The 12,715-nt window shown below is 35.0% G+C and overlaps 1 protein-coding gene across 1 annotated transcript in view; it reads left to right on the top strand.

The window, feature by feature from the left end:
* The first annotated feature begins 1,366 nt into the window (after positions 1-1,366).
* Positions 1,367-12,715, top strand: part of SIFR (SIFamide receptor) — a 168,757-nt gene continuing 157,408 nt past the window's right edge. The window contains exon 1 of the mRNA XM_089594504.1: positions 1,367-1,948. Within this exon, the coding sequence (XP_089450630.1) occupies positions 1,375-1,948 (574 nt within the window). The 5' untranslated portion in view covers positions 1,367-1,374. The remainder of the gene's footprint in view (positions 1,949-12,715) is intronic.

Consider the following 12,715-nt stretch of genomic DNA (forward strand, 5'->3'; position numbering starts at 1 on the left):
ACAATCGCAGTAGCATACCTATATGTGCTCAGCAACACGTGCAAAGGCTGACACAGGTCAGCGGGGCACGAAGAGGCGCGGGTGGGCTGTGCACACACATGCACGTACAAACTTGCGCACGTGTACTCTTACAACTATATATTGTACCTAGTTAAGCTGTACAGTGCACTTCGGCCTTGCTTCCAACAGCAACATTGGCTTTGACAGCGTTGGTGGCACAGATACAACAAAAAAACGCGACATCAGTGTCGCCGTATTAGTAGTAGTACTAACAGCAGCAGCAGCAGCAGCAGCAGCAGCAGCAGCAACAGCAGCAGCAGCAGTAGTAGTAGTAGTAGTAGTAGTAGTATTAGTAGTAGTAGTAGTAGTAGTAGTAGTAGTAGTAGTAGTAGTAGTAGTAGTAGTAGTAGTTATTGTAGCAGTAAAAGTTGTAGGAGTAAGAGTAGTTGTAGTAGTAGCAGTAGTAATATAGTAGTAGTAGAGTTGAAACGAGGGGCAACGCTTGCGCAGCAGAGCGCCGGGAAGCTCTGGAGCTGGGCTGCTCTTCTCGCGGGCTAGTGGTGCCCACAGACAGCCCGTCGACCGTCAGAGTCAACGAGCCACCACTAGTGTGCTTTTCGTCGGCTACACGCGCGTGCTGATATTTGTAGCCCGCCACTAGCTCAACCAAGGAAACTTTTCTCGCTTTGGCAGCAGTGTGTGCTTTGCTTAGCTCCCAGCCCAATTCTCCTTGCATCCTGGACCCATCCGTGTCCTTCGATCTCTTTTTGGTGGTCCCCAATACCTATGGCCGTAGCTTCAGCAAAATTGAACCAGTACAATAGAACAGTGAACCCTTTACTCCCGTTGAAAGGGGCGAGAAAACAGTAGTCAAACAGCCGGAACTCAAAGGGAAAGACGTGCTCGAAAATTGTGTCGCGGCAAAGTGGACTCAGATAAGTGGGTGATCAAGGAGGTTTCTTCGTACGTTTTCAAGTAGGGCTGGTTGGGTCGTTTGCCCTCCTTTCGCTGGGCAGAAGTAGCCGCGTCAGCGAAGTAGCTGAGCTCTTAGCAGTGAGCTCCATCCCACCCCGTCAGTACACGGTGGCCGACGAAAGCGGGCATCGAACTCAACCTGCTTGGCCTGGAAAGCATCCGAGTGGTCGGCACCTCGAGCTGACCTCGATCGAGATCGGTTGGTAATAGAGCGCCTGCAACGGTACGGGCGGTAGCAACAGTCCCATGGTCGAGGAGCTTGTGACGAGCAGCAGATACTTGCAACACCATCATTACCACTACTACGACCACTACGACCACTACCACCACCATCACCATCACCATCATCATTATCATCATCATCATCACCACCACCAGCACCACAATCTGCCGGGGCCGATGCTGCAGCCGCCCTCGCCCCTCCTGGAGATGGCCTCACTGAGGCTTCCTGATTCAGATGAATTTGACCTCGAACGCCGGAGGTTAAACGGGCAGCAGTCCGCAACAGGCCTGCCGACGGGTCCGACGGGTGGGCTTGGAGCTTCATTGTTCGAGCTGCGGAGCGCCGTGGGCTTGCGGGCTGAGTTGTTCGCGGAGTACGTGAACGGATCGGTGCAGGAGCTTCTCGTGCTAACAAGTACGAGACAGCCACTGGACTACACCGAGCGGGGTGACTACCTGCCCATTGGTACTTTTTACAATGTCTCGAGTGAGGAGCCAAGCAATTTATCGGTCGAGCAGGTCACGGACAGGTGGTGGAGGCACAGCTTAGCCATGTCCGTCGTCTATTTTGTTGCGTACTTCGTCGTCTTCGTTCTGGGCCTAATTGGAAACCTTCTGGTCATTGCCGTCGTCTATCGCTCGCCGAGAATGCGCACTGTCACCAACTTTTTCATCGTCAACCTGGCGGTCGCTGACGTCCTTGTCATTTCGTTCTGTCTTCCAGCGACCCTGATGAGCAACCTCTTTGTCCGTGAGTACACTTATTTTTTTTACCTTTCCTTTGCCGTTCGCAAACCTTTCACTACCATTTTTTGAAAGCTATAAAGGCAAATCGTGTACTCCCTTTCCTCCAAACTTTTGAACCAATCGATCGTGGTCGTATATATCAAACAACAATTGGTTCCACTTCGAAGTGGTACCATCCTATCGAATTATATTTTCCATCGATTGCAGCGGCAATCGCAACGAGTGTATGTAACTCCTTAAATGTACAAAAACAATTTTATTATCTTTTTTTTAATTGTAAATTCAAACAAGAATTTATTTGATAACGACAAAGTTATATAAAGTAATGAGTAATCATATTCCATAAACTATAGATAGTCCAGATTTCCATTGATCTATCCATATACGATAATGCGAGTGACTATTTACCTCATTCAGATAAAGATAGATTTAAAACAACAATATAAATTTAAATTATAACGCTCATTACAATTCATGCAGGTAAAACAAAGGTTTGTTCTTCCTAAAAGATGAGTCGAAAAAATGGACTTCTTATAGACCGATGGTAGTTAACAAGACCATCGAAGAGTCAAAACACCTGGCCAAAGGAGCAATGTTATTTATGCTAGTCAGCTTATCTTTTCGTTTTAGATAACAGTGTTTTTCTCAACAGTATATTCCACCTACGCTTTTTCTTTGTTCCAAGTCTCTCAAAAAATAAAAACTGCTTTTCTTATTCTTATGCTACAAATTTTATTCTCTTACCGATAAATCGCGTAAAAACCTTACAACAGATTCTACAAATACTTGTTTGATCCCTAAACGCCAATGGATAAATCAAATGGTGGTAGGGAAGTAGATACGTAGAACAAACTGGTGGGTGTTGATATTTTTTCGCATTTACGTGTCGTTAGTGGTCATACCAGGTGTTGAAATGGGGTACGCACTTGAAAGTGTCATATGGTACACGCCGGCGCTTATCGCGGGATATACAAGCGTTTTTGATGCTATCATGTATACCTGTACGCTCGAGGACGTTTTACACTCGTGTACACGTACATATTCATAGACAAGGTTTCATTTGCAACGCTTTTTTTGACCAAATGTGACACTTTTTCCTTCAAACTACTTTTGGGAACGTTGACCCTGGCTAACTAGGTTAATTTAAAGTTCATTTGCTGAAATTTATTTACATAAACAGTTCGTTCTAACGGTACAATAAATAACCTTATTAATTCAGTCATAGAGAGAACTTTTATTCTAGCTTGTATACTTAGTAAATTTTAGGCATGTGCTTGCATCACATGACTATCTATGAATTTTTATGCAAAAACATGTAAGAAATCCTACAATGAAAGGGAGATTACGATGTGCTATTAAATTAAACTTTAGAGTTTATTAAATCCATTGTAGTTGGTTGAAAGTAGCTGGCGTGCACAGTGTGATATTTATTAAAAGTGTTAAGTATTTTAAAAGAATCATTAATGTTTCTCATTCTAGTTTATGTATATAACTATTTGCTCGTTGTCTTACTATAGTTGACTGCCAGCAAGAGATATTAGATAAATTGAACGCTTAAAATAGTTTGTGCTTGATATTTTTATTGTACGTGTCATTTTCCTCGTGTACAGAATGAGATTTTACCAAAACTTTATTGTCAAAATACTAGAAGCATTTAAAAAACTTATTTTCTGTATTTTGACCTGATCTAATTTAGTTTCTGAGTTGATAACAATAAAAAATGGCGTACTTATGAATACATAAATAAATTTTTTTATTTTTTATTTCAAACACTAGTTTTAATAAGTACATCTGTATAAACATCTGCAACCCTTGGGCTATGCTTGCATTATTGGAAATCAAGTTTGTCTACCTAATGATATTTTCACTGGTGATTAACTGAAGGATTTGTTTAGGTAAAATATCATTTTAATAATATCTTTTCTATTATTATTATAAATATCATTATTCTGTTATTATTTTTATTATTATTATGATTATTATAATCATTGTTTTTATTTTTATAATAATAATAAAAATTATTATTGTTGTTATTATTATTATTTTTATTATTTTAATCATTATCATAACTCACTTATTATCAAGTCTCACTTTCGTTTGATTTAGAGTGTTCAATCGACATAAATAAACTACAAATTACAAAAGAACTATTTTTTTTCGTACAATTGTTTAATGGTTAATTCGAAGAGCTACTGTTATTGGAGTAGAGTCAATTTTCTCTAATCCTTAATTTCTCTGAGGACGTCAATCATTGTTATGTTACAAAAATGTTTGGAGAAAAAGGCTTTAAATTCAACAATTCATACTACCTTTAACTTAATTTAATGCATAATTATCATCAAGCTTAAAATCATTTTTTATGTAATCTGTTAATTTATAAGCCAAAAGACGATTCATTCTGAAAAAGAGTTGAATTATATCATTAGAGACGCAAGGAATAATCTTAAAAAAAAGTTTCATCTCACTTAAAATAATCCATCTAATGAGAATAGTCATTTGTTTAGTCAATGATTATCACATTGATCCTTCATACATGATTTATATTATAACATGGTTTGAGTACAAACAAGATAATGGCTGATCTGTTCTTGATTTATCGAAATTCGGTTGATTTCTTATCGAGTTTACACGTGCTTTCTCCAGACTTTTTGATAATAAACGACGTTTCAGTACTATTTATGGTTATTCTTCAAAATGTTGTGGTGTTGTCCAACTACTCATTTTCATCAATAAAAGACCCAGTTTTTGGACAATCAAAAATGTACCTTGTATTTAACTAATGTCTGGAGTACAACTATGGTACCGTCTCTTCGTGTACATACTTATTTACGTTTGAGTTTCCATCTCACAGTTAAATTTGGTTTTCAAATCTGACTGCTACTAATTTAAAACCTAGTACCTTTCTTTACGCTGACTCCACTTTAAATCTACTCAACATTTTTAATAGAAAAAGGAGCAGTACTTGTATGTAAGGGTAGGGCGGGGCAATCCAATCGGCGGGGTAATCGTGGCTTTTCTTAATATCTTTTTGTAAATTCATCCAATTGTAAAAAAAATGTTTTTGATAAGTCTTGACCCTAACGTGTTTTTTTTACATTTGAATGTAGCAATAAAAAACCATATTTTTTGAATGAAAACAAGTCAAAGTGTACTGTCGCCTTGCAGTCCAAAAAATAGTTTTCATGTCAGTTTTATAGCATGAAAAATGTTTTTAAAAAACCTATAAACTTTAATTTTAATCGTGAAATAAAAAATATAATAAAATATAAGCTTAACGTTCATAAAAATTTTAATAAAAATTTTAACAAATTTTTTTAGAATTGATGATTTAAAAAGAGGATAGTGAAGCGGTATTTATAGGGCGATCAAAGCAGTTTCGTAACGTTTGTTTTGTCTGCTCTAACTTCAAAAAAAAAGGTAGCTGTGATAAAACGAAACTTGTTTCTTACTTATAAAAATTTCGTCTGTATTAATTATTTACCAAATTATTTGTAACTTAGTAATCATAAAAGTAATGCGATTTTTTATGTCAGATAGTTAAAAAAAAATCAACTATACAACCGCTCCGAATGCCCCACGCAAACCGCTCCAATTGCCTCACTTTTTCCAACCTGACAGTCACTTCGATTTTATATTTAAAAAAATATATTTTTAAGTGCAGGTGAAAGAATAAAATATTCTTTTATGTGCTTGTAAGTTATTTGTAAATCATATATATATTTTGTTAGTGTCATTAACAAAGTATCGTTACAGTAATAGTGTTTAAAAGGTAAGGCTGTGAAAAAGCACTCCGATTCTCCCACCCTACCTACAGATGTATTAAATTTCAACTCACCCAAATAAACCAAAAAGATCATTGTGTCATCCAAAACACAACATTTGAAAGTTTAAGCTTTTCTGGCTTTAGGAGAGTGTCCATTCAACACGTATATTAATGTAGCTTACTTAAAAATGTTTAATCTTCGATTCTAAATTTGCTTCAAACTATAATATTTATCGTGATTGTCCCTACAAAAATTATCGTGCTGATGGTTATCGTGAGACAAGCGACATCATGGGACTGTTTGACCTAACTTGGTCAATTTTTACCATGATGCACAGTAAAAATCGTCGGGCGCCCAACAAAATTTTCCCTCACCGATCTTAGCTACTAAATTAAATACACTGACTTCGTTGCTTAGATGTTCAATAAAATAGCTCCGTAAATCTTGTTCGTTCAATACCATAACCTGAAAATTCATGCACATGTTCTTGAGACCTGATCGGCTAATGCTGGTCAAAGAAAAATGAAAATTTCGAAATTTCATAACAGACTTTCTTTGACTGAATATGCGTGTTGCATGTTTTCGGGTTGGAATTATTTTTGCATGTAAGATAATGTTTTAGATTATCACGGTAAAAATTAACTAAACAAAGCCAAAGAGTCCCGTAATGTCGCTTTGTCCTACGATTACCGTCAGCACAGTAATTTTTGTAGGGACAACAAAGTTAAAAGTTATAGTTTTCTTCTCTGAGTATTTATACTTATGAAATCATTTATTACATTACTATAATAGTAATAATAATAATAATAATAATAATAATAACAGTAATAATAATAATAGTGATAATAATAATAAAAATAATAATAATAATAACAACAATAATAATAAAATATGATTATAAGTCACCAGTTGGAGTTAATGACAATTACTATTACTATTAAACATAAAATGTACATGCCAAATCAAAACAAAAGTCTTCTCATACGTATAAGTTTGTTCCGATGTGTTGATATTTACTATGTATGTAATTGATAGTATAAGATTGACAGTACTGACAGTCGCTCGATGAGGGCGCTATTTCAGAATCGCGCTTGAGGCCAATCGAGATTGATGTACTTACTAACAACAACAGAGAGCGCATCACTGTCTCTTTCACGGGTCATTTTTTGACTCACCAGTACAACAATTTAATGTACATGTGTGCATAACGTACTGTATGCACGTGCGGTACGAAAGATGTAGTAAGAGGGAGTGAAATGACGGAGGACGGAGAGGGAACAAAGTGAAAAGCGCACGTGCATGCAAAAGCTTTGGGTCGCCTATATTAACCGAGTGCGCGAAGAGAGGAAAAGAAGGAGCCTTGAAGTACTGCATGGCACTGGTAATGCTTGAGCATTTAGGTATAGACAGTCCATCGTTTGAGCTTTTACTCGATATTCTGTAATGTTATGGAACTTGCTTGCTACGACTAATGAAGGTGTGAAATAGAAATTGCCAAGGAAATCAACACAGTTTTGTAGCTCAAAAGAGGTCAATATGTAAAAATGCGATTTTAGTCTCTCAAGCCTTGGAAGGAAAAACAATTATTTACATTTTTTTCAGATGTTCCATCTAAGCTGAAAAAATTATGAATTATGTTCAAGCAATAGTTATTGTAACTGCTTAAAAATCTCAATAAAATTTTAACAAAAAAATGAAAAAATTAGAATCCCTTGCTATGGAAATGGGAAATCACCTTGTGTCTCGTGGCTCGTGTTAACTCCAAAAGTTTTTGGTTTTTTAGGGTTTTGATTGCAGTTTTGGGATATTTTAAAAAGTACATGATCATACAATTAAAACCCGGAAATAACAGACACCATATTGTATACCTTAAACTCAAATTATGTAATTATTTGTAAACAATCTAATTCTCAGCCTAAAGTATACGTAATACTTTAATGTTGGCTTGAAAAATAAAGAGCTGCTATGAAATTTTATTGTTATTTTTAATCTTTTAAACATTCTGTATTTACTATGACACTTCATACTCTAAAAAAAAAAAAATTTCATACATCTAGAACGGAAAATGAAGAGTGTCTCAAAATGTGCATCTTGAAAAACATAATTCAAACTTTTTTTTGTTACTACGCATAAAAAAAGGTCAGTACCAAGATCACTCCGAAATTAAATCTTCTCTACTTGAGTATAAATTAATCATTTTTTTCAAAGATGTTTGTAAAGGATGTTATGAATTTTAGTATTCTTTCATGGAAATAAATGATCATCTTCTAAGAGTTAAAAGCATGAACAAATAAAATGAATAAATCATTAAAAAACTTTTTTTTATAAAGAAACGCTTGCTTTAATCTTCACTCTCTTTAATTATTATAATATGATTCAGTTTTTAATGTAAAATTTGGTAATTTTATGTATTAATAGTTGAAAGTTATTAGCAATATGTTGCTTTAAAAAACAAAAAATGACCAACGTCAATATTTCAAAAACAATTTTAAATTTTTAAATGTTAAGAAAACAAAAATTGCCTCTACTCTTCGGAAATTTAAAAAAAACCAAACAGAGCATTTATCAATTTAATATCATTTTTAAGGTATTGTGAAGGAAGAAAAATTACAAATGCCAGTGTGTGTGGTGATTTAAGGATGTGAGTGACAAAATAATCACACACGCGCATACATACACAGACACTCCAACACTCACGCAAACTCGCGCACACACACACACACACCTCCGGAAAGTGGAAGAGATAAAGCCTACTTTCCAAGGACAGGTAATTTTTTGTTTTGAAAGTGGAAGTCCAGGACTGATAAAATTTTTACGTGCAACCTTGTGTGAGGGACTTTTTTTTGTTGCCCGTCAAAATGTACCTTAAAATATCAACCCACATATTAAGAAAATCTCAGATATGTTGCAGTCCATTTCTACAATTGAAGCACATGCTTGCTTTAGGTTTACAAGCATTTAAAATTTACTAGAATTTTTTTGGTCCACTTAAAGAGATTTCACACCTACTTACATCTCTTTGCTGTTTTTTATTAACATAGTTTTTTATCAAACCATTCATAAACAGAAGCAGAAACTGAGTGCTTCCTTCACTTTTTACTTCATACATTATTGATATGTTTAAGCCTTGCAAGATTTTCAATAGTGTCCATCGTCATGTTTGCTAAATTAAAATGAAAGAAACAAAATAATGTATACAAATATTACTAGTATAGAGTAAAAAAGACTATAAGTGATATTTTAAAATCATGCATACTTTAGTTTTTAGTTACATTTTTTGTCACTAAAAAATTTTCTGAAACAAGTTGATATAATCAATATAATTTATTTAGGAAAAAAAATATGCAGCCGAGCTAAAAAGATCTGATATTGAATGAATTAGTCATTTGATTCCACGTATTGAGCAATTTACAAAGCTTATAGCTGAAACACCTCACTTAAACAGTTTATCAATATTAGCGTATCTTTGATCGTATTCGTAGAATTAAAATATAAAATCAGGTCATACAGACCCTCAAAACAAGTTACAGGTGAATACGCAAATACAGTGTGTGCTGCAAAGCATCGTCAGAAAGCCAACTTTAATTGATACATAAATATCGACCAAAAAATATACCTCGCTGTAGAAACCCCTTACTTATAGCCGTCAAATATATGAGGAAGTCTACAAAAAATCTTCCATTTTCAGTGTCAAAAAAAGGAGATAAAACTTTTAAGATAAAGGCACCTCTGTAAATACGTTTTTTTCATCCCAGGCATTTCTCAGAACAAGAAAAATACTTTTAACATGCAACCCAGATCTCTACATGTACTTTTTTGTCACATTTTTCATTTTTCGATTATAAATTTTAAATAAAATTTCACGATTTTATTGACTTTTACAATTATGACCCGGTCCCGAAAGGTCAGAGAGAGTTGTTTGAAGAGGAAAAATTAAGCATTTAAAGAAAGCTTCAATTTTTACTCTTGAAAAGTTTTCAACAGTGCCTAACATCAATAGTGATACTGACATTCAAAACCCGATAAGGGAAAAACGATTTTACGAATTATACTGAATTTTTCAATGTTTAGGCTTTTCCTACTTGTAACTTTGAATACTGACAATATTTCATAATTATTCGAAAATTCTATTCTACTTGAGGAAAACCCTAGATTGTACAAATTTACATTGAAGCTTGAGCACCTTTGCACGAAAAAGCGAGCCCGAGTGCGCCTGCCGCGTCGATGATATATATACTTAGTGATACACTAGTACTGGGAGTCAGCTCGGGCGTGCATGGAAATAGCTTCTATGTTAATTGTAAAAAAACAATGATGCCATTACTTTTTTCAATTTTCGTTTTTTGGAAGTTGTAGAGGAAGGTTAACACTTCATGTTTACCTGGTGTACCTTCCAAAAATGTTTTATTTTCATTCCTCACCAACGCTCTGAAAATTAAAAAATTCGCATTTTTCAGATCTTTGGGAATTTTTTGCTCGAAAACTGTGGGGTTTAGGTATATACATTTCAATTGGTTTTTTGTTCAGAATGACTCAAAAAAACTGAATATATTTTTTTTAGATCAAAAAAATCACATTTACTACTTTGTTTCAAAAAAGTTAGTTTAAACAAATTGTGACCAGGTTGCGCTGTGGCAACATGAAGTTTCTTAGTCTGTGGGATTTAATGAACATATTTATGCAAAAAAATTCCTTTGCCATTGATCAAGCACGACGCCGCCAATTTTGACCCGTCTATGGCTAGAAAGCGATGCAGGTGTAATGTAAAATATCGAACATCAGACAACACCCAAGATAGAGCACTTGCAAAAAATATTGTACGCCGGAGAGTAACGTCTGGTACGAAAGGTCACACGTTGCAATTACGTCACCAACGGCTCTTTTGACATTACCCACGAACGATCAAACTTGTTTTTACTACGGCTAACTTCCGTAATACTTGAAGTGATGATATGCGCACACAAGAATGATCCGGATAGAACGCGCATTCACGTCAAGTTTCATCGGCATTGACATAATTGAAGGTCGAGAGGAAAAGTATGACAATACCAGTATAAGAACCATTGAATAACGTAATACAAAGTCATTGGCATTTGTCTCATGCCATAAGCTGCTGAAGAAAAAATACTTTCTGTCAAAGCTTTGAGGCAATAGCCTGGCCATTTGCATGTGATGAGAAGATACTTTCGTGCTATTGCTACTGATATCAAAAAATGACAGCTATCACTACGGCTCGATTTCGTTACTTTTTGTCAATTTTTTCGTCTACACATACGTAGCGCATAGTATTTTTATCATATAGTAAAAAAGTACATGCTAATGAAGAAACAATAATAGTTGCAAGCATAATCTCACTCAAACTTTAATAAAGTGTTTTTGGAAAAAAAAGACAATTGAAATTTGAGTCCCAGCAGACAAACGTCTTTTCGTTTCATTGCTAATTATTTTTAGCAAGAAATAATTTTTAACAAAGACTAGAAATTTGTCTCGAGATAGTTTTCTTTTACAAAACGAAAATAAAATTACAATAATATGTATTTTTACAATTAAAAGGTGTGTAGTACACTTTTTTATCAAACTATCTCTGTTATAAATTTAACAGCTTAAAGACGTGCTTGGCGGAAAAGTTCTGTCATTAAATGATTTATAAGTATTCTTATAGTTTGATATTCCAACTATTTTTACATGTAGTGGCTTAGACAAGTGACTTGGAGAGTTTTCATTGTCTATTTTTTGGTTTGATAAATAAAAGCTTTATGCCGTTTTTACCGTGCTGACTTTTTTTCAAATCAATAGTGACTCTACCGATGAGATGCACACACACACACACACACACACACACGCGCACACACACACATATATATATATATATATATATATATATATACATATATATGAAAAATCTTACATCGTCATTTGCCAGTGGCAAATTGCCACAGTTCACAACTGCATACAGCTTGCCTAAGTATGTCCCTCGCCCCTAATGTGCTGTCGTGAGTGTCGTGACCTCTCTCACGACGTCTTTGGAGATTTCCTACCTACCCCTGCGCCTGCACAATACAACCAGTCTGTTTGTTCTAGTATGATTGCGTAAAGAAACGTCGAGTTCACGTTGCACATCTCACATTTTTATTCAGTTTACTTCTCAACAGAACATACCATAAAGAACTAAGTACACAATTTTGTACACTGCTGTGTCAAATCATACCAAAATGCTGTGAATAATAAATCTAAGGTGACGTTTAAGTGTAGTTTAAAGTAGTTTAAAGACTTAAATAAGGTATTTTAATTGAGTTGAATTGAACGTATCACTAAAACTAAACGAATTTGAATACGTGAATTAAAAAATTTCATCTAGTTACTGAAAGTCAAATTGGGAGAGACAACAACGCACTTACAAAGCATGCTTTAGAATATAAAAACAAAATCTTTTTCCAGTAGGCTTGATTTTTATCCAAATTTAACTGCTTACTCCAGGCGTATGTTTGCCCATTTTTTTCTCTTCTACCGTTTTTTTTTTTTTTTTTTTTTTTGAAGCAATGGCAGCAGAATAGATAAGTACGTAGAAATACTTTGGATTTCAGGCTCACCAATCGATACGAAACCACGTTTTTATGCTCACCTGCAGTACCTACTACTTAACTGCGGCATGTGTAGCGCTTTGTGTATCGCTCTCCAGACACTTGCAGCGATAGCTCTTCAACATCATTTGACACCCAACGATATTCTTGAATTCCTATTAGTAAGTACTGTACTAACGTGCATCCATCTAATTTATACATACCGCATACGATTTCATAGTACGTATTCAAACAAGCGCATGATTGTTAAGCTGCTTGTAGTTTGTTTCTCCATATTTTTACCTCTCCCTGTACATCGTTATTTAGACTTATTTTCAGCTGATAACTTATTTTGATATGAGCTTCGGATTCCGTCCTCTCTTTTGTGACGACACCTCTTGCATCTAGCGTATCCTCTATGTTTTCGTTATTGATCGCACAACATGT

The sequence above is a fragment of the Copidosoma floridanum genome, unplaced genomic scaffold, assembly GCF_036245765.1.
Source record: "Copidosoma floridanum isolate Cflo_tuat_1 unplaced genomic scaffold, Cflo_Japanese_pri ptg000021l, whole genome shotgun sequence".
Classification (NCBI taxonomy): domain Eukaryota; kingdom Metazoa; phylum Arthropoda; class Insecta; order Hymenoptera; family Encyrtidae; genus Copidosoma; species Copidosoma floridanum.